Source organism: Macrobrachium rosenbergii, chromosome 14 (genome assembly GCF_040412425.1).
Source record: "Macrobrachium rosenbergii isolate ZJJX-2024 chromosome 14, ASM4041242v1, whole genome shotgun sequence".
In the NCBI taxonomy this organism is placed as follows: domain Eukaryota; kingdom Metazoa; phylum Arthropoda; class Malacostraca; order Decapoda; family Palaemonidae; genus Macrobrachium; species Macrobrachium rosenbergii.
The window spans coordinates 35,619,884-35,644,883 of NC_089754.1; the positions used below are offsets into that span (position 1 = coordinate 35,619,884).

The following is a 25,000-nucleotide window of genomic DNA, read 5'->3' on the forward strand; positions in this document are numbered from 1 at the left end:
GAGACAGAAATACAATTTAACTCGAAAAGTTGAAAGAGAACTGAGTGAAGCTAAGGCAGCAATAACAAGGGAAACTATGTTAGTCTGGATCCAAGAGATGATGATTCATATAACAATAAACAACCATTTAAAGGCAGCAGAAAGGAAAACCTTACCTGAGAACAATGTGCACGTATAAAGAATAGGAGACCACACTTTAAAGAGATCAGTGTACGATATTCAAAGATATGAACTACACCTAACAATAGAGAGTTGAAGAATGTTAAGGCAGAAAGATGGTTTGAAGAATCAATTAATGAAATAAATCAATACATAAAGATATTGAAGACCTGAAGATGGCTCTGTTATGCCTTTTATGGACTGGGGAAAGCACTCAAAGGATTGTAAAATACCTTTATGGTACACTTGCAGAGATAAAGGCAAGAAAACTTGGAATCTGGAAACTACTTATGCATAAAGACTTAAGAACACATGGATAACGAGAGGGACTGGAATGACAGCTGATACTGAATATGTAAGAAAAGCAAGACTTTGATGGTTTGGACAGATTTTAAGGAGGTAGGAGGACGATCTAATTAAAATGACACGGAATAAACGAACCAATGCGACAGAGCTTCGTGAAAACAGCTGGTTAAGTGAAGGAGTTTGCTCGTAGGAAAATTATGAATGTGATTCCACTGAAGATAACTCTTTGGTGATAGAGCAAAGGACAGCTCAAGGAGAGGGAAGAAACAATAAAAAATCTGATGTGTTTACTCATAAATTGTAAATACATACGTAACATATATAGAACAAATATATATTAAACAGGTGAGCATAAAATAACAGACAATATCAAACAGACACACACAAAACCCAGTTCAATTATTTTTCTGGCGACTCAATTACTCCCGCCATCATAAAGAGCCGAGCAGGGCTCCCTCATTTCCATTCAGAACAACTTCCCTTTCCTTCAGTACTTCCTCCCATCCCTCAAATTCGCGTCACAATAAAAAAAACTTGTGAATTTACAACTCTCCTTAACTCATAACCCGACAATGGACCGACGGATCCTATTCCTCGTTCTTTCTTTGACGATACACGAACTCGACACACACACACACATATGCAGTTAATGACTCAAGTTTTTTATCAGCGGGTGAAGCCTCACCATCATCAAATTAACAGTTAACTACTCATAAAGTCGGCCCATAAATTACCGTGCCAAAACTACGTGTTCGCGTTTGGGAATAACACGGGCCGGGAGAAGAAGGTCCGCTGTATTCGTATTACATGTGTTCTCCGGGGCACCTCTTTCATTTAGCAACGCCCCACCCCTTCCCTCTCCCCCCTCCTCCCACGTGTTCGCTCTGGTATTACGGACCGAGAGAAAAAGGTCCACTGTATTCATATTACATATGTTTTCCTAGGCACCTCTTTCATTTAGCTAGCTGGCCCCCAACCCCACCCCAATTCCATCCCCTTCCCTCTCCGTTGCATGTAACGACAGCAATTAGCGCGACAGTCTTCACACTTGGACCGGCTGTAGCGTTACTTTTCATAAGCCATAAAATTCAATTAATCAAAAACGAGTGTAGCACTTTTTCCTCGGGTCCGGCGAGAATGCAGATCGTGTCCCGGCAAGTGTTCCTACACTTTCGAACCCTCCCTCCTTAATTGAAAGCAACACCTTTGCTCGCCACCCCTCCCCCCACAACCCCAAGGTTACTCTTCCGCCGACGGAGGAGGAGAGGGAGAGGGTTGCAGTGCATGATGAGTGTCACAGCCAAACTCATATTTAACAAATTAAAGCAATGCATTAATGACGGGTCCCGTGAGTTATTTGCATCGGCATGAGGAAAGTCTTTTACACATAAGACAACGCCGTTCGTTTTATTAGAAAGCTGAACCCCCGATTCTTAATTGACTCGAGGCCGACATGAAGGCTCCATTCTTACTCGTCCCCTCTCATAAATCGGCATTATTCCTGCGGCTTCATTCAAAGCAAGTTTTGTTAAATGTTTAATAGTGACAAACGACTCCCTTTGCACCTACGCACAGAGGGAGAACGACTTGGCAGTCTATTTAAAATATAAAATAAAGCAAAGATAATAAATGAAATTTCTTTAGAAAAACTAAAAATTTTTTTTATAAAACCTCGGGTTCTGTCATTCAGAAGAATTCCTGGGAGAACGACCCGTCTCAAAGGAGATCTGAAGGATATTTAAAGCCACTGTGGAACACGAAAGTAACATATGACTACCCTTTGCTTGCTATTCTTCAGCACTCCTTCGTCGCTTCACTTTCTCTTGACAACTCTCCTCGTGAACCTTTGAGTTATGTCGCCACACCTTTCCCTCCTCCTGTGAACCCTTGTATTTTTACCATTCGAATTTAAATATTTTGGGTTACTGTCCTATTTCAATTACTGATTCCATGTAACTTTAAGGGTATATTCCCACTGACTCATAATTTCTGAGCTATGGGAAGTAAATACGGAATTTTGACAAGAAAACATCATAAGCATAGTGTAATATATAAAATGGGGAAAAAATATTAAGGTAATAGTACGACATTTCAAAGTAGCATATCAGTCCCCCTCTCTGAGTGTAAAGCATCAACACTGCATGGAAGACTGTTTCACTGATTTGAGGTTCTGGGAATGCAATGTCTCTGTTGCTGAGCAATGGACACCAAGGTCCTTCAATGAAATATGGCAATGTCATTTTATAATACGAGCGCATATTCGGTTTAAAGGGACAAGTACCAAACGTGATGGCCAAAATCTTAAAACCTAACAGACAATGGTAGGAAAAAGGAAAGCAATACTCCGGGTAATTGTGTCCATATGCTAATGATCCATAGAAACTGGACAGGAGAATAATATGCGTGCAAGTGAAAAGCCTAAGATTTCAAGCTTGTATCACTAATACCATATTTACTGAAGATATAAGAAATCTTACTAAAAAGGTTCGTTTAAAATAAATCAAGCTTTCTGCCAGTATTAGATAGTAACTTTCCAAAAGACCAAAGAACTCACTAATCCTTTCTGCATCTCTACTAAAGGATGGCAATCATCTCATTTAGTATTTGGGGAGTAAACAAGAGTCACCTTTTCTAAATGTTGTACTTTCACTTTACTTGTAACGAACACCACCTACAAAGAACTCATTTATGATCTCCAACATCCACAGGAAGTTTATTACTTGTTGCCTCCATCACCAACAAGCAATTCACTATCAAGCACCACCATGATCACCATCCACAAGCAGTTCATTTGCATGTCTCTCTTACAACCACCCATCAATCAAATGCCGCTCGCCTGCACCCGCCCTTTCTTTCTCTCTCTCTCTCTCTCTCTCTCTCTCTCTCTCTCTCTCTCTCTCTCTCTCTCTCTCATCAGAAAAAAACGAAAATTTCCGACATTTTGCTATCCTTCTATTCTTCTTGGTGTTATTTAAGATTATCCAAAAGCTGTTCTGTCAAATCGACTTTAGGTTGAAGAAAATCAACTAAAGAATTGTGCAAGATGTAAAACAGCAATAAAGACAAAACAACAGACCTTTATTTATACAGACACAGAAAATGCGTCTCCTCACAAACTGCATTACACATACAACGTCATCTTCGCACAGACAGCACGTTAAACAGACGATGATACAGCCTCCTCCACTACGCACAGAAAAAAATAAAAAATAACAAGTCATAGCAGCTGTCGAGTGGACAGACCGTGTTGGTCCCTATACCCCCTAATGTTTTGGGGCATAAATTCCTTCCATCATCAACTTAACAACCACAACTTACGATGCGCTATAACATGACCTCTCAAACAGGCCCCCAGTCCGTTAATGTAACCAGGATTGTCTCTCTTTTTTTTTTTTTTTTTTTGCTTTTTCTTTATTACGGTGATTATGATATTTGACAAGAGGCCCGCAACAACGGCATAGATGCAGTAGCAGCAGGAAACTTCGCCATAATGTAACAAAACTTCTAACCTCGACACTCCCCCCCTTAACCCCCTCCCCTCCCCTCCCCCTTCCCCAAAAGAGTAACGATACGTCTCGCCCATTTCACACATCTATAAAAGGATTATAAAAGCAGAAGTCATCCTGTAACTCTCTCTCTCTCTCTCTCTCTCTCTCTCTCTCTCTCTCTCTCTCTCTCTCTCTGATGTACTGGTTTTACACGCGATTCGGTTGGCGATAAATATAAGACTACACAGAACACGAAATGAAGGAGAGAATATGGAGGTTGGGACAAAAGTCGGGAAAGGAATATGGTAATTATGTCAAAGGTCAGGGACTGGAGACCTTAAGGTCACTCGCGAAGGTCTTGAGAAGTCCTACAATGAAATTCATTAGCATCTATTGAAAAGCTTTAGTGAGTTCCAACAAACGCTCAGGAAGCCAATATAGCCAACATAAGTCAGAAAAATCAAATTATACCTAGCTTTCCTTTTGAGAGAAAAATTTTCAGACTTTTCTTTTAACGACCGAAAAAAGCATAAGTTCAAGAAGTTACCACTACGTATTTAGAACAAGACTGAACTCTAGTCAGTGCGGGTTAGAGAGAGAGAGAGAGAGAGAGAGAGAGAGAGAGAGAGAGAGAGAGAGAGAGAGAGAGAGAGAGAGAGAAACTCAACACTATAAGAACATGACTGAATTCTGGTCAGTACCGTAAAAAGAAGAGAGAGAGAGAGAGAGAGAGAGAGAAGTCAATAATCAAACCGGCAAGGAAGAAATTATTTTCTGATTGCAAAGGGATAATTCCTTTGATGACTGCAATGAAAAATGAGTAGGAAAGCTTCATTTGTTGCTTAATCATTTCATAATTTATTCACTTTCAACAACACGAGGTAATGACGACGCCATACGCCTGAGAAGAGTTAAAATCATTAGGAATTAACTAACCATACGCCAGAGAAGAACTAGAATAATTAGGAATTAACTAATGAAAAAAAGAAAAAACAAAGGAAACAAACACGTCCATTCATAAGACGAAATAAGCGTGTCAGCTGAGGGGATAATTTCAAAAAGTGCAATTCGCCGTGTCACAGTCACATTGCCTGTGCATCACATCGTCCCGTCTCGAGTCCGAATATAAAGTCCGACTTCATTCGTCTTATAGAAGAGAGAGACCCATTATTAAAACCCCATTAGCAATGTCATCATCATCATCATCATCATCATCATCATCAATAATCATCTTCCAGCTCTTAATTTTTTCCTCCTTTTACCTCGATTCCCAAACATGCGATATGAAGGATGGAAAAAAGAATGAAAGAATTAATAATCGTGATGTATTTGTTAATCTGGGAACAATGACGGGTGTACACGAAAAAACAGAGAAATTAATAATCGTGATGACTTTATTAATTTAAGAACAAGAGCATTTAACGGCGACAGGCGCACACGTAAAAACCGAGAGGATATTCGCAAAGAAATTAACGAGCGCGATGTCTCGGTTAATCACAGAACAAGACCATTTAACAATGACAGGTGTACACAAAAAAAGAGGGAGAAATTAAGAAGATAAATTAACAATCACGATGTTTTTGTTTATCTAAAGAACACGACCATTTAACAACGACAGACGAAAAACGGAAAACAGAGAAATTAACAAGCGAGATGTCTTTGTTAATCTATGAACAAGACTATTTAACATCGACAGGTGTATACGAAGAGAGAGAAATTAACAGAGAAATTAACAATCGCGATGTCTTTGTCAAGCTAAGAACAAGACTATTTAATATCGACAGGTGGACACGAAAAAAAGTGAGAGAAATTAACAATCACGATGTATTTGTCAATCTAAGAACAAGGCCATTTAACATCGACAGGTGAACACAAAAAAAGGAATTAGAGAAATTAACAAAGAAATTAAAAATCGCGATGTCTTTGTCAATCTAAGAACAAGACAGGAAATTAACAGAGAAATTAACAATCGTGATGTCTTTGTTAACCCAAGAACAAGACAGGGGAAATTAACGAAGAAATTAACAATCGTGATGTCTTTGTCAATCTAAGAGCAAGACAGAGGAAATTAACAAAGAAATTAACAACCGTGATGTCTTTGTTAATCCAAGAACAAGAAAGAGGAAATTAGCAGAGAAATTAAGAATCGCGATGCCTTTGTCAATATACGAACAAGACAGAGGAAATTAACAGAGAAATTACCAATCGCAATTTCTTTGTTAATCTAAGAACAAGAGAATCTAACAACGACATGTGTACACGAGACGATAGCCCTCGCCCGTCCGTTTCCTGCACTTCATACTCCTTACATAAAAATGTTACCATTATCATTATCATTCCTCTTACGGAGACATTAGTTACGCTCCTCCACGCATTCCGACGAAGACAAAAACTCATTCGCTAATGAGACTGTTCCCTCCTCATGCAAGCAAGCGCTTGCATTTATTATGACTCCCCACTTTCTTCTTTATTGTTTTCTTTTTTTTTCTTTTTCCACCTTACATTCATTCATTGTCTCATTGAAGTCGTCGTTTATTTTGCCCCTTTTGAAAAACGACTCTCGCACTTTCCAACATGGACCGAGACGCGAGGGGGGCGGGGATGGTTGTTGGAGCTCTCAAGCTCCCAACGATTCGCCAAAGATTTCCCAAAGTCTTTTCAACAATGGCCATCATACCCGGAATCTGCCAATGGGAAGAAATGAATAATAAAAAATAATAGTAATAAGATAAAAAGAAGGAACTCCGAGAAACCATTACAAAGGCGCTATTTGGAAGGGGTGGGGGAGGGGTGCACAGGAGGTTTTACTGAAAGCCTTCGGATCCTTAGGATCGAAAATGACCAATAATACACAGAAGGACTGAGACCTCTTTGCACGATTTCGGGTTTTGCCCTCCTGAAGAGGCTACGGTCCTTTAAAAGACTCGTTCACCTGACGCCACCGTAACGGGTTCCAGAAACCATTATTATCCTGCCGAAGGCTTCCTTTACTCTGTCCCATTTGGCCAAGGTCCAGAGTTTTGAGCTATTTAAAACGCACGCCGGATAAATGGTACGTGTACTGAGAAACCCAGATACTTTTGGGGGGTATGAGTATACATAAGGATTAAAAAAAACTTATGGCTGCAATAAGTTCAAATTTGCTACATAGTCAAGGTTTTATGTGAATAAGTCCTCGAGTTTCGAACTTTGGATCTGAAGAACAAAACAATAAAAAAAAATACCTATACCAGTTTTGTTGCTGCTTCTTGTGCTATGCTATAAGAAGCAAGACCCAATTTATCAAAATTACTTGATAATTATGATTACGCATCATTTTCTTAATCTGTAAACAAAAAGCTGTAACTATTCATTCAAAACTAGTTTTGCTAGCTAGTGTGAATTTCTTACATTCGTTTTCATTTAAAACTCAATATAAACGCAGGCAATTTTCTCCATAAGGAAAATTATTTGAAGTTAAAACTATGGTCTTGCTTAGCATTATAGTACTTGAAAAGTCTCATATGAAATAAATATTTTGAATCTTGAATGAAATCTACTCCGAAAGTTTTAGGTGGTAGCATGTACATCACTTATACAGGTGTATTTTAATTTTATTTTAAAAGCTTGATGAATACGTCTGGAAGTTAATTTCAAAGCCATCGTTGTTAAATTTACTTTAACACCACCACTCACGTATCTTAAACAGTCCATGTTACGTTAAAAGAATGAATTCAGTGACAATTACGACCTAAACAATCAAGTAAGTTATAGTATCCCAGGACACTTCAAGGGAATATCCATTTCAATTCGGGGTATAATTTTACCACTAGAAACATAAAAAAATTGTAAAGGGACGTAAAGTAACACTTAAGTGTCCTGAAAAGGCCAAACTTCAGTCACGTCATTTCCCTCTAACTGAAAGCAGTAAAACTGAAACGCAATTTCCAATACTGAAATGAAGTCTGAAAACCTGAATTTCTTGATACAACCGACGAACATCTCTCTCTCTCTCTCTCTCTCTCTCTCTCTCTCTCTCTCTCTCTCTCTCTCTCTCTCTCTCTCTCTCTATCTCTATCAATATATATATATATATATATATATATATATATATATATATATATATATATATATATATATATATATATATATATATATATATATATATATATATATATATATATATATATATATATATATATATATATATATATATATATATATATTCATATATACAGTATATATATATGTATATATATATATATATATATATATATATGTTTTATCTGAGTCTATCTATATTTTAGCTCTCTCTCTCTATAATATATATATATATATATATATATATATATATATATATATATATATATATAGTGTTCTCTCTCTCTCTCTCTGTGTGTGTGTGTGTGTGTCTGTCTTATCTGTCTATCTATCTATATTTTAGGTCTAAACATGCACACCTCCTAAATGTACTTCGCGCTGGCAAATATACCATCCTCTGCAAATGTCTAAGCCACGCGTGTCACAAGAAAGCACGCACACCTGAAATTTCCTTGCCATTGTGTATATATATATATATATATATATATATATATATATATATATATATATATATATATATATATATATATATATATATATATTATCTGCATGACAACAGGAAAACGTTTCAGAAAAAGACTGGTCTGATTTCCTTTTCAATATTTTTACGATATACAAAAATGAGACTTAATTGTCATTTGTTATGTATTTCCTGTATGAAAATTTAGTTTTATCAATGGCGATTTGCTACCAGCCTAATTAAAATAACACTGTAATGCAATACGTTTAGGAATAATCTAAAAGTCTTCATGCTGTATCATATTCTCTCTCTCTCTCTCTCTCTCTCTCTCTCTCTCTCTCTCTCTCTCTCTCTCTATATATATATATATATATATATATATATATATATATATATTTTTTTTTTTTTTTTTTTTTTTTTTTACTGCTGTCAAAAAATCAATACAAGTACCTGAAGCTGTGGAATCTTCATGTAAACAACCAGTGATTACTATCATACCAGTTAACCTAATTTTAAACTGAATCGTGATACTCGCATTGTTTTAACCAAAATGGAGGCTGTGTGCCTGATTTGTATCATATATATGAAAAATTTTAACTTTTCCCATTAACAGATAAATAAATAAAATAATACTTTCATACCTCTTTTGTGAGTGCAAATGAAAAGCAAATCTGAGAAATTCAAAATAACAGCCTTATACGTGCTGTACTATACATTCAAATACATGAGAGACGCGTTCAAAGAACTGCATGAGTTCAAGACCAAAATAAAGGATGACAGTTATAACTACAGGTAACAGATGGATCATAATAAGAAATTCTCAGTAGCCCAAAGAGACAGCAGCGGAGTATAAGGTTATATTAACAATAATGTGATTTTTGTTGTTGTTATTGCAGTTAGTTAAGGCATTCACAATCATCATAACTAGAATTACACTCATCCCAACAAAAATAGCAGTCGGGTTGAGCACTTTAATTACAGTATATCTTCTGAATAATAATAATAATAATAATAATAATAATAATAATTTCATTTCATCACTGGTGTTTAGCGTTTCCGGACTGGCCTCCTGGGTCTCATTGGGGGTAAATCATTCAATTTCTCTTGAGTTTTTCGATGATCCTTAGTCACAGCACTTCAGGATTCAACTCTACTCTAGCATCCGCCGCAACAGATACTCACGATAGAGCCACTCCAATGAAAAAGTCAAAACTGATTTTCCGGATCTTTCCTAGATAGTGACCCCCCAAAGGCTCTTGGGTCGTTATCTACGGTTGATACTTTTTGGGGGTCATTATCTAAGATTGGACTACTTGGGGGTCACTATCTAGGAAAGATCCGATTTTCCAATTTTTCCGCAAGACTCCAGCAATGCAATTGTTGCTCTGAACATGATCTGTATTATTGTTTTCTGTGTGCATTTGTATGAAAGGTGTGTTTGCAATCTGTCCTTCAAATGTCTTTGAAGCTAGAATTTTCTAAGGATAATCTCATACAGCATTTTGTTTATCATTATGCCAACTGAAGTTATCAGTGTTCTGACTCTTCATCATCATCATATCTTATCGCGCCAACATTGTATCGACTGCATAGCGGCCTGATTACATTTGTAGAGGTCCAAATCTGTACAGACTGGCCCATGTTCACACACACTAAGTATGTGATCCATTGTCTGGATGGGATGGCCACATGGGCACTCAGCAGAGGGGGCAAGACCCCACTTATGAAGGTTGTCTCCAGTCCTTCCAACTCTATAGCTCTTGCTCGATTAAGAGTTACCCAGTCCTTTCTACAGAGGTTCGTTCCATGGGGAAGAGACTCACGTGGGCTCTGAATGGCCTCACCCAGTGGACAGTTGTCAGTTTCTCTCCAGCGTTCTAGGCGATAAGTTGCTGACTCCCTGGGGTCGAGGCTGGTGGTGGTTATGAAGCTCTTGCGGGATTTCAATCTTTGTCTAACCACCTGGTGGTCTTAGAGCGGGTGCCTTTCATCATTCTCTTGTTTATGTTTTTGGGTCTTTGAGTGTTCTGACTAATTATTATTATTATTATTATTATTATTATTATTATTATTATTATTATTAGTGTTCTGACTAATAATAATTATAATAATGATTATAAGATTTAATATTATTATTCTGACTAATCATAAGAGTAATAATGGTGATAATAATAATGACGATAATGGTGACCAACTTTTATTATTTCTTGTCCATTGTAATCCTATTTTGCATATTATTAATAACACCAATCTTAATAATACCACTATCATCATCATCTTAACTGCAAATATTATCGCTACCACAATGACTATTAAGTATGTCAGAAATAAAAGAACACAATATTCACAGAATCTCATAAACGTTCAGTCTCACCTCACACCGAGACGAGAAAAAAAATTCGTTCTCATTACTACATTCTTTTTGTGTCTCAAATAATCTCATCCAAACTCTTTCATTCTAACTTCGTATAACCACCTAATTCTCTCTTAATGAAATTGTCCTTTCGTAATGAATGGGTTTCTCATCATTCTCATTTTCTTCAGTATGTCAGAGAGATGTTTAAATCATAGCAAGGCAATGTGAAGGAGTTTCTACGAGAGAGAGAGAGAGAGAGAGAGAGAGAGAGAGAGAGAGTAATATCCAGAGAGAGAGAGAGAGAGTCAAGAGAGAGAGAGAGTATATAATAATATCCATGTATATATGAATGTACATTCATGTGATGACTCTTGGGTCAATCTGAATGTGTGTGTATATAATATATATATATATATATATATATATACATATATATACACATATATATATGTATATACATATATATGTGTATGTGAATATATGCACATATAAATACGTAAATATTGTATATATATTTTTATAAATATTTCTGCTGTTCGCCCTCGTAACATTTATTTGTAGTAATATCAGATGAGCCAAGGCGGGAAGGATGGCTGTAGCGGCAGTGTCGCGTAGACAGTTCAAACTTTAACGTTCGTTTGTAGCAAAGAACTCGGTAGCATTACGCATTTAACCCCATAGGAAAAATTTCCACAATCAGCCTTATGATAGGTGGCCTTAAGCTTGCTTTACCTGTTTCTTTGGCGGATGTTTTGACAAATTTCAGACCCCCGAGGGCATGAACGAATGCCCTGTTTTGACCCAGCGATGGTCAGACAAAAGAGAGAGAGAAACAAGCCGCTGAGTCGAGTGGACGTCTGTAAGGTGGCTCCTTCACCTCCTTTGTCTATCGTCTTATATTAGTGAATTGTGAAGTGGCGAATTCATCCCAGAACTTCCGATCGTCCGTTGTATGCGCAACAACTAGTCGTCCAAGGTAAAGTCTGTTTTGTTCAAAACTTTGGCAATTACTAGTTTTTTTTTATTTCTGTATTTCCATTTCCCTTTGTTTCCTCCTTCACTGCCACCATAATTATTAGATTACAAAGCGACTTGCTTTTACGAAGCCTAGATTAGGCATAATTTTTTATTGTTTAGCAACATTCAACCATTCCAGTGAATTAACTAGGAAGTAGGGAAGGTAAGCAAGTCATTTTAATTCTTTATGCAGCCTTGTGTCGAATCCATTGTTCGGAAGAGCCGTTGTGTTTTAATACCATCTTAACGAGTAGAGATTGTCTGCGTCCGAAGTTGGTGACGTTTATCGTAAAGTCTTTATTCATTGAGTATTCTTTGCCAAGAATAGCTCCTTGGCTGGCGACCTTGAATGTTTAACGACTGTCTTTGAGGTTAATTTGTAGCTTCATCGACAGGTTACGTGTGTCCTGGCAGGCAGGGCTGTGTAAAAATTATGTAAATCAAGTAATAAACTTATCAGCCAAAATTAACAATATATATATATATATATATATATATATATATATATATATATATATATATAGTATATATATATATATATATATATATATATATATATATATATATATATATATATATATGGACATATATTAAGTATATGTATATATATATTTATGTGTATATATATATGTATGTAAGTCTGTATTTATGTTTATATATATATATATATATATATATATATATATATATATATATATATATATATATATATATATATATATATATATATATATATATATATTATTATTATTATTATTATTATTACTATTTCAGTAGATGAAAGCTATTCATGGAACAAGCACATAGGGGCCACTGACTTGAAATTCAAGCTTCCAAAGAATGTTGGTTTCAACCTTCCACCTGCCAGACCGCACACTGCAGCAGTAACTGATCATGATACAGAGCCAGTGATTTTTCATCACCTGGGGGAGACGCTAACCCAAGACAACTGACACAACACTAACCACTAAACCATTGTACCAGCTGGTATAACAATAATAATAATAATAAAATAATAATAATTTGAATCCGCTAATTCCTATTACCTTCACAGAACTATCAAATAAAAAAGAAACATTACGCTGAATCAGTAGAGAGAGAGAGAGAGAGAGAGAGAGAGAGAGAGAGAGAGAGAGAGAGAGGTTGTTCACCTGAGAGTTTATGATTAATGACTATATTGTGAGGCACCATATGTTAACTCAATACTATAGGCTCAGTCAAAAGCTGTACCTAATCTGAACGTTGACTATACTTAAGCTTCACTTAATGACTATTTTCACTGCTTTTGTAAAATATGATGTTGCGATACATAAATCTAACACAGCTATGGGAAACTCAAATGTATTATACAAATGTATATATATATATATATATATATATATATATATATATATATATATATATATATATATATATATTATATATGTATTATATATACATACATACAATATACTTATATATACACATGTAAATATATATATATATATATATATATATATACATATATATATATATATATATATATATATATATATATATACATATATATATACACTTTCACACTGAATGGAATACCTTATTTCTCGCGTTATAATTTGAAATATAGCGACTAAATGTTTAATTTTAACCGAATTATCCATAATAACGACGATCTAATCATACAACAGTACAAACTTTACTGTCGTCAACATCAACTACAAATTCTACTATTATCATCATTAAACATATTATTACTATTGAGTTAAAAGCCCGATCATCGACAACAGCAAAAACAGTAATAATGATGTTAATAATAAAGTGTTCAGTGTTTCATATAATGTAATATAACAAGCTTAAATCATACTGTTGATTACTGCTTCCGAATTTTTCACTATGTATATATGTATACTGTGTATATATATATATATATATATATATATATATATATATATATATATATATATATATATATATATATATATATATATATATATATATATATATATATATATATATATAATACATATACAATATATATGTATGGATATAAATTCATAAACTATATATATACAAATATATTTATATATATGCATATGTATATACAGTATATATATGAAAAAGAAAACACAGCAATCGACGTCCTCCTCCAAGTGTTCATCTTCTTAAACACGAAAACTTAATGTTAACATGCAAACCTAAAAATAAAAAAAAAAAAAAAAAAAAAAAAAAAACAGAGAGAGAGAGAGAGAGAGAGAGAGAGAGAGAGAGACGAAACTCACCTTTTTCGTACAACTCATCCTTGATGTTGCTGTCCGTCGACGCTGCTGCTCCGGCCTCCTTGGCGTTGCTGGAGGCCCGAGTGCGATGAGTGTTGGCGTTGTTCGAGCTCGTCGAGGTGTTGGTGGAGGAAGTGAGGGTGGAGGTCGAGGCCGACTTGACTAAGTGCAAGGGCGAGGCGTTGAACGAGTTCTCGGCCGGCCTCTGGCTCTTGGCAACGGCGGCGGCGCCAGCGGCGGCGGCAGGGGCGGGTCTCTCGGTGGGCACCGAGGACGACCTGCCCAGATGCTTCGAGGGGGAGTTGCTGGAGGGCGAGGAGGTGATGCTGGTGTTGGAGCCTCCATCTTTGCTCCCAATCATGACGGGTAGGGCGCGCTTACTCGACCTGAAAATCGAGGATGTAAATTGATTAACAAGGTGCCACTGACCCACAAAAATATGTACATGTATAAGTATATACATTATGTGTATACATTAACCCACTGCATTATTGGTTAAATATACTTTACACACGATCCTGTGTTACTAGTTCATTTTATAATATACACAAATTTAAACGGCAAACGCCAAAATGCACTGCCTGTAAAACTGAAGAAATTAAATCAGGCTGCAAAACTGGCCTCATTGCCGTAAGTGAGTATCAAGATAACCATCATTCATTAATCTTTACTCAATGGCAGGAATACATTATTACTTCAAATAATATTTTAATGTATTTTTCTCCAGTCTTGGTCTTGGAATCACTTCCACAATTTTCAAGAAAAAAACCTTCGAAATTGGCAACACGATTTGGGGCCCACGTGGGGAAATGAAAAATTCCAAAGTGCCACGTATATCAGCAGTTACCTTCCAGCCCAGACACCAATGATAAAACACCAAGAAATCTGTTCTCCTTTTCCCGTAAAATCTACTGAATCGATTCTTTTATCTTTTTTTTTTTTTTTGTAAAGAGAGTTGTTCATTATACCTTCAATTAAATTTTGAGGAATATGAGTTAGATTTACAATTTCTAAAAGACTTTATTATTATTATTATTATTATTATTATTATTATTATTATTATTATTATTATTATTATTATTATTATTATTATGTCTCTCACAGTTTATACAGACTGGTGGTTTATAGAATGAGGTTCAAGGTTATTATTATTATTATTATTATTATTATTATTATTATTATTATTATTATTATTATTATTCTCCCGACTCTGACCCGGTAAAACCTCCAAAATTACGAAGACAAAACTTAGAGACCGACTATAATCGGGAGGAAAATTTCCAAACGTTATTATTATTATTATTATTATTATTATTATTATTATTATTATTATTATTATTATTATTCTCCTCACTCTGACCCAATAAAACCTCGAAAATTCCGAAGACAAAACTTTGAAACTGACCATAATCGGGGAGGAAAAGTTCCAGGGAGCAAAAGTTCCAGGGAGGAAAAGTTCCAAACGCCATGTCACCGCAACGCCTCCCCTTCCCCTTTCCCCCTCCCTCCTCTCCCCCTCCCCACCGGAAAAACTGCACCCTAAAATTCACACTCTGGCCTAACAAAAACAAACTGGATGGATTGCTTTCAATTGTTTTGTCAATATGACGCGAGTTTACTTCTAGTGCCTCTGGGGCGAGCTGGTTTGAAATCACTTTTCATTTGACTATTATGGATATCTACATGAACGACAATGTTCATTCTTTCGTAAATTTAGATTTCAGTTCTTTCGTATATTTAAATTTATATTGTTTCGTAAACTGCAGAAGTCTGGCTGGATTTTTATAGGGCTCAATAGCTTCTAATTATGAATGGGGAATTGTATGAGTGACTTAACCAATTCTAAAATGCACCCAAGTAATGATCATCGTTATGATATTATTATTATTATTATTATTATTATTATTATTATTATTATTATTATTCGAAAAAACAAACAACCTCATGTTGGAGAGGAGATACAAATAGGATATGACAAACACTGCTGGAGAGAGATTCATTTCACGGAGCCCTATCACCGTAAACATACATACATTACATACGTACATACAAACTGACAAACGACCAAAGAAACACTATTCTCTTCGCATCCAATACAAAAGCTCGTGAAGACATTAACGAAGCAGCGAAGGACAAACTACCTCTCCTTCTCCGGGACCGGAGGCACCGTGATGGTGGAGGAGGGAGGAGACGGAGGGGAAAAGAGGAGGGTAGAGGATGAAGAGAAGGGAGGGGAGAAGGATGGAGGAGGGGGATGGGGGGAGGATGAGGAGGGGAAGAGGGGTAGGGGGGAGGAAGGAGGGGGAGGGGAGGGAAGGAGGGGGTAGGGGAGGGGAGGGGGGGGGGAGGGGGGGGGAGGGGAGGAGGGGTGGGGATGGGAGGAGGGGGGGGGGGGGGGGAGGAGGGGTAGGGGGGGGGGAGGAGGGGCAGGGGAGGGGAGGATGGGGATGAAGGTAGGAGGGGGGGGAGGGGGGGAGGGGGGAGGGGAAGGGTGAGGGGAGGGGAGGGAAGGGGAGAGGTCTAGCTCAGAGCGAATCGAGGCCAGCCAGGTACAGCAGGCAGGCCAAATTGAGTCTGGGATGCCAGTCCCTGTTGACGCTAAATTGGCACTTTACCTTCATTTCCGCCTCCCTTCCAGAACCCCATCAACCGGGGACAGGATGCTTAACAGACTCGTAAATACAAAGGCACCGGTAATTAAAACAAATCCGAACAACTCTTTCTTGCACGCATAAAGGGACTGTGAACTCCCGAGAAAGAATTGGCGAAGCGTTGATTTGTGTGTGTTGCGCTACACTGAAGTAGTAGAGTGTGTTTGTGTATGCATGTGTGTATACAAATAGATATATATATACACATACACACACACACACACACACATATATATATATATATATATTATATATATATATATATATATATAATATATATATATATATATATATATGAAATTATATATATATATATATATATATATATATATATATATATATATATATATATATATATATATATATATATATACGTCTGACCCGTGGCAATTCCACCTCTAACCTTTAGAAGGTGGAATAGTCAAACTGGACACCGTGGCCAAGAGGTGCAGCGTTCAGTTCATATTTGCTAGGTTCTTGCACCGCCCACCAGTCCAACCAGCTATGTATGGGTACCAGCAACTGCTGGGATCAAGAACAAGAACGTAGGGCTAGCAATCCCATCCCAAAAGACTTTTTTGAGAACAAGAAGGTTTTACCATCTGGCACCACATCCTCCAAAGGGACACGAAGAAATAAGGCAAAAATTCACACGGGCTTCAAAGGCAAATCTAACTGGAAAATTCTTTTCAAGTACATGAAGTGAACTACAGACATCCTACGTAACTGGGCGAATAGTTGACAGAGTCTACATAGAGTCTACATAATTCAGAGGAACTAATGGAAAGAGGTATGGCCGTACTGACCTGTCTCCAAGTCACTGTTCCCTAACGTGAAATCAACTATTTTACATTTTAAACTCGACCTAAATAAATCAAATTCTACTAGGATAGTCCAACCCTTCAGCTCTTCAGTCAAGTGAATAAACAATGAACCAGGTTACTTTCCAAAGACTAACAAGTTACCATAATATCGCAATAAGGTAAATGCATTTAACTGAAAATGAAATAATGGCATTCTTAAAGAGTCTCACACAAAAACACTTTCAATTTAAATTCATTTTGTTAAACTAAATATTTAATTTCAATTAACACCTTGCAGTGACAACACAGCCTTCCTGTCTACCTGATACTTCAAAGTTTACTCCATCAACAGTTCGTTTAATTAATTAAATCATTTATTATATATCACTTTAGGAGTCTACCTTAGTTTTGGAAAACGAACTGGAATCAGAAGGTATTACTCCAACTTAACCTACCAGTCCCAATATACCAACCGTGAACTCATATGCAGGTGATATGGCGATTGCAGAACGACCTAGGATACTAAACACTAATGACTCAGAAAGAAATATCGTTTTATATAACAATAATTACTTCTACCTCTCTCGCTCTCTGTGAAATAGCAAACATTCTAAACTGAAACGCCTGATGCTGTAAGGTTATTGTTATCAGTATCGTTGAAAATAAGCATACAATGAGATGCAACAAAAGAATAAGGAGAAATATCTTATCACACCAAGTTTCCAAAAGACAGAGTGTTTGACAACACATTACCTGGATGATAACTTGACGAATTGTATGAAAAGAGCCACTAACGCCTAATAGCACAGAAATAAAAAAAAATGGTAAACGGAGCAATGGAAAATAAGGTGTTCAACCACCAAGCACCTCAGCAATACGTAACGATAAGTGAGAACAAAACAAATTAATAATCCAAAATATAATTAAGCGCTAGAAAATTCGGTAATTATTTCTACAAACAGATAGGCAAGAGTATGATGACAAAGTCTCCCTCAATTCACGACAAAATAACACGCAAAAAAAAAATTACTCTCTCGCTTAACGACTCATAACCTTCCCTTAAGAACAAACGCGACGAGATGACGAAGGCGGCGTCGAATCTACTCTTAATCAAGCCGAGACAAAAATAAATATTAAAAAAAAATTTTTTTCTCGGTCGTCAAGACGAGTTTTCTTCCTATAATAAAACCTCATCAAACGAAGGATCCGCCTTAACACCCCTAATGACGGCGGAGGCTTCAGTTCCACGCAAAGTGAATGAACTCATTAAGGAAAGTTTGACGATCTTTCCGAACTTCCTCCTCCCACCCCACACCAGTCGAAAAGTATCACACACAAAAATATATAGAGTCGGGTGAACGGGAGATCTGGACGAGAAGATAAAAAATTAAAAAGGAAAAGGTGAATGGGAACGAACACAATTTCAGCGTATCTCTATTTGATATGAGAGTATAAGGATTGACAGATATATATATATATATATATATATATATATATATATATATATATATATATATATATATATATATATATATATATATATATATATATATATATATATATATATATATATATATATATATATAATATATATATATATATAGGTATATATATATATATCTGTAAAAGAGAGAGAGAGAGAGAGAGAGAGAGAGAGAGAGAGAGAGAGAGAGAGAGAGAGAGAGAGAGAGAGAGAGAGACTGGGTTCTACAACCAACGCCATGACTACCCTAGAAAACGATGCACATGACTGATCTTAAGTTACTCCACACCCGTTATTCCTGCAGAGCCAATCTTTTCTGGACTGTCAAGAGCAACAGAGGGGCCATAATAGTTAACGTATTAAGAGAGGGCAAACTAATAAAAAAGAAAAAACCACTCCGTTTGGGAGAGCTCACAGAACCATATATCACTCTCAAAATAAGTTCCAAGTCCCATCAATTTCTCCCTCCATCTCCAGTTCCCAAGTCAATTTTCCTCGTGAACTGTAATAGATTCCTTTAGGAAAAAGAAAAATTGGGGTAGGCCCAAATCTATGGGGCGGCCCTCTGTAACTTGTGGGGGCAACAGACGGCGGAAGTTACAAAGGCGTTTGTCTAAACTTCGAGAGCAGCTAAGAAGGACAAGCCCCACAATTTTTCTTTAGAATAGCGTACGGAAAGAGGAGAGTGAAAATATTATTGGATCCGCTTTACTGACAAATGTATGTCTATTTAAATACAGCAAAAATGTCCTTGTTGATGTCTTTTAGTGTAAGCCCTCTCAACATTAGTAATTTTGCATACCGTAGATTTCATATAAGGTTCAAGGCACACAAGCCTAAAAGTAGAATCACAGAAGACGACTATTTTAAGCTTAAGTTCTTACCACATACCAAAAATCACATCTGCTAACTGACTAAGCTAAGTGAGGCTAAAAATACCTTCAAAATTCAAAATTCAAAATTCTCTTCTGCATACGGAATACAGTTAACGTACTTCTCCACCAGCTTTCAAAAACAATCAAAATCATCATCAGGTTAAAATTCCTTCTCTTTTGACACTCGCGATGTAACCATGAAGTACAGGGGATAAAACTACTTTCTTTCTAATATCTATCTTTCAAACAATTATTTAGAAAAAATTCGAAAACTAATATCTTGCATTACTGTATAGCTCCTTCTCTCTGCTCCATTTACGAAAAATAGTGCACAAACAAGTCAGCAAAACAAAAAACGAAAATTGCACAAATTTGGTTACAGCTATTTCCTCTTATTCAGTACCTTAAAACAAATGGAGAGAGCCCTAACAATTGGTAGTCGTATTCAATATCTTGTAAATTACTAACATTAAACTTCGAACAACGGATACATTTATCTGACATGTTTTTTAAGAGTAATTCATGAAAGTATAAGAATCAATATGCAATACAATCCCTAATAAGGGAGTAATTATATAATATACTGTTCCTTCTGCATAAATTTGCAAAAAATTTTCAATTACACGTCAAAACATCTTTCCAAATTGAATATTATTATTATTATTATTATTATTATTATTATTATTATTATTATTATTATTTTACAACCTTCCGTTATGTGCTACTAATGCAATAAATAAAAAAGTATCGTTTTCATTTGCTTACTAATTACATTTACTGAAACATAAGGTAACTCTCTCACATTCATTGACGATTAAAATTAATTACTACTACTACTACTACTATCACACTATTACTAATACTAATCACACACGAATTTACATTTTTTTATATTCACTCATTCGTCTGCCTTCCATGCGAACTTATATCTGTCCAGGTACCGAACCAATGACCTTGACACTGACCGAACTATCTCGCCACCGTCGAGCTACGATACCTCAATCTGAAGGTCAGAAAGCATGCCAAGAGAGACTCGATGTCGAATGCCTGCCATTCCGGGTCTTTCTAGTAGCAATAAAAGACCTTAAAAGACCTTAAAAGACCTTGGCCACTTAATACAGCAGCGATACTGCCTCGCATTCTCAAACGCTTGTCGTTAATATGACATGAAGTTTCATGTCTGGGAATGGAGGTTTCGGCCTTGGTGTAATAATGAATTGGTGTATTTCTTTCCCGTTGTGTTTCCCGTAGCATTTGTCCAGGTGAGTTACTACTGCATTTCGTCCTTGGGCTAAATGGACTTTACTGTCAATGCGGGTAAAATCTCAAGTTGATGGTAAATTGCCTTTTGACAAGGTCAGGGTAAATCCGTTTATTTGCTACAAGCTGGAACTTCAGAATCAAATTAGGAACAAGATATTTACATGTCTATTTCTATCTCTTCTTATTCAAGCTATCTGTATTATTTTCTCTAAATACAACCGTATCAGTTATTAAGTGTATCATTTTCTATGGATGCAACCAGTGATAATCAGTTATCTAATATGTCTCAATTTCTGAGAGTAAATATTTTCAAGACTAGAGGAAGTACACAGACAAATACACACAAACACACATGATACATTTGTACATTTACACTTGGGCAGCCGCAACATAAAAATAACTTTGCAACTATGCCAGCCCAAACAAAGTTGACGAAATTGCATCCAAATCTATTATTCAAGGGACGAATTAGTTGACTGAATGGATAAAACGCACTACACAGAAAATTTTGAAGCAGAATTAAATTCCATAAAAGGATACGAATACTCCCAACGTTTTCAGCCATTTTCAAGTCTTAAAATTAAGAAAAAATACACAAGTTGCCTTTACACACACACACAATTATATATATATATATATATATATATATATATATATATATATATATATATATATATATATATATATATATATATCATAATATATAAGTATATATATACACACACACATATATATACATTAATATATACATACAGATATACATATATAAATATATATATATATACATACATACACGTGTGTGTATTATACACAAAAGGAAAAAGATGAAAACAAGAAGAGAATAGAGAATCTGTCTATGCACAAAAAAAGAAGCAAAAGGAACACTCACACACTCACACACACACACACGAATTCCTAAACCGGCTAATTAATGCCCTGGGCCACCCATTCCAAAACCAGTTATCAGGAACGTGTCGTGAAGTAGAGTCAATCAGTAAATATACAATTTATGCCACTCGGCATGTCAATTACCAAGTGCCTCGAGAGCTTTAGCGCACGCAAATGTAACGGCTATATCAGGTAGATGGCAGCACGAGTCATACCACCATCACCGGACTAGACTACCATTCGCTGTCCCCGTGTGACTCCTGAAAACTTATAGTGGAATATTCACCGCCAATTTACGTTCATTTCATGACTTCATATTCTTTTCGTAACGAACGTATAAATAGAACATTCAATCCAGCGCGCATAAATATGAAAATGTAACCAATAAATTAGCCCGCTAATCATATTCTGACGGTTACATTACTCGGGAGTTATTTCGCGCATTATGAGGGTAATTTCACGGGAGAGAAAAGAAAAGCGCGGAATTAACTCGAAGAGAATATGTGACCCAGCCAACGACACATGACAGCCAGCGACGTCAATAATGTGCAAGGCATGAACAATTCACAAAGGCCAGAAAAATTTACGAATCCATTCACATGACAAGATGGTGGCTATGGAGGAGAGAGAGAGAGAGAGAGAGAGAGAGAGAGAGAGAGAGAGAGAGAGCCACCATTACATAACCGTTCCTACGTTGTCAACTCTGGCTAAGAAGTAAGATTTTGGTTCAGTCTGTCCCTGTCTGTCTGTCTGTCTCTTGGTTGGCAATGACGAGAACTAATTTTGATGAAATTTGAACACATTCATCAGATGACCCTTTCAATAGGGGTAAACAATGGGGAATAAATATATATATTTAACGAATCTTCATCACTAATACCACAATGTAAATTAATACTATATGTAATAATAACAACTTGTGGTAACTTAAAATGTCATGAAAGTGAATATGTTTCTTGAGTAGTGAGCTTATTATATTTGAATGCATACCCAGGCGAATGTGATCATCAACGAAAGATAACTATATATATATATATATATATATATATATATATATATATATATATATATATATATATATATGTGTGTGTGTGTGTGTGTGTGTGTGTGTGTGTGTGTGTGTGTGTGTGTGTATATGTCTATATATGTATATACATACATATATACATATATATGTATATGTGTATATATATGTATATATATAAATATATATTTATAAATGTAAACAATATTACAGAAAGAGCATACACTTTTATAATGATGCTAAAATTTAGGATAATGATATCCAACAGCACAATGTATAAGTCAATGAATCCAGTCTTCCTTATAAACCTAAAACTGTGCAGGAATGATACCTCAAAAACATATCTTTTCGCGCAGTCAGTTCATCTTCAAAATCAATTTCTATTCATATTTCACTCTTCCCCTGTTGCCCAAAATATCACAATTCTTCAAAATATCACAATTCTTGCAAAAAAAAAAAAAAAAAAACCGTCACTCGCTGTGTCATTTCACAGGTATCTGTTGCGTAACTGACGAAAGCTCGCACTCACACGCACGCGCGCACAAGCACACACAAAGGTTTTCTGTTGGCGTACCACGTCTCAGTAATTTTTTATAGAAATGATAGGTTTCATACTGGCCGACACTACTCTTACCGATTGCCTCCTTTATTCTTGAAAATTTTCTCAATGTCTGGGTGATGTTGTTGTTGTAGATTCTTATTTACTCTTCAGGAAAATCTGAGGTTGTTTCACTGTCCGCCCTGGGAAATGGGTCAACATAATAACATGTTTATTTCACTGCTTACTTAAGTTTTTTTTTTTTTATATTTTGCTTACTTTTCCATCTTTTTAAAAAACTATCTTCTCTGTTGGGAGTTCTGGGAGAGGTTATTTTTGCTAGATTCAACTGATTCATTGCTTTTAAAGAATTTTCCTATCAGAGATATTTGTAAATATATTTTCAGGTTCCTGCTTTAATTTTTAGCAAAGGTATTTTCTTTCGGTTTTGCACAATTCAATGCAACGTGCCGAGAGGAAATCGTGTGGGCGTTAATATCCCTAATGATAATAAAAATAATAATCAGCAATCATAAACCGCAACTTTCCGCGAAGACTGATCATACTCTTGTATTATTTACAATTTCATTCAAGCATACTACTTCAAAAATTACACAGATACCCAAATGCTCTTCATAATCCGTGAATCCTTCACAAACTTGAATAACCTTCGATTTTCTTTACGTAAATATCAGCTTAATAAAAACTTTTAAATTCAATAAAAAAATTACTAGACTCAGATCGAAAGTCTAATTCAGACCAAGGTTTAACTATTTTTTTGACCTTATAAGTTAATGAAACGGACATAAATAAAGACAAAAATAAAAAATTTAATCTACTTAGCGTACAAAAATAAAATCAATTACTATTAATGAATGAACACATATCATCCAGAAATTAACAAGCAAAGAGGGTAAGCTTAAGTCCACCCACAAGCAAAGGGAGTCAAACTCGTGGAGAGAGAGAGAGAGAGAGAGAGAGAGAGAGAGAGAGAGAGAGAGAGAGTAACCTTCACATCGCTGTATTAAAAACTTTCGAGGAAAACGGAAGTTTGAACCAGAATGGCTAAAATCCGAAGTCCATTGGTTTGCACTTCGTGCGTATGCATGCATTTCAATGTGTATGTGTGTGTGTATGTGTGTGTGTGTGTGTGAGAGAGAGAGAGAGAGAGAGAGAGAGAGAGAGAGAGAAAAGAGAAAGAGTGAGTAAAATCTGAAGCTAACTTGTTTGCAATTCGTACTTATGCATGCATTCACTATGCCTGAGAGAGAGAGAGAGAGAGAGAGAGAGAGAGAGAGAGAGAGAGAGAGAGAGAGAGAAATTCTTCTTCCCTAGCATCCCTAAACGTAAACGT

At 35.9% G+C, this 25,000-nt stretch overlaps 1 protein-coding gene across 1 annotated transcript in view; it reads right to left on the reverse strand.

The window, feature by feature from the left end:
- Positions 1-25,000, reverse strand: part of Camta (Calmodulin-binding transcription activator) — a 1,022,478-nt gene that overhangs the window by 835,842 nt on the left and 161,636 nt on the right. The window contains exon 4 of the mRNA XM_067116405.1: positions 14,125-14,507. Coding sequence (XP_066972506.1) covers positions 14,125-14,507 — 383 coding nt within the window. The remainder of the gene's footprint in view (positions 1-14,124; positions 14,508-25,000) is intronic.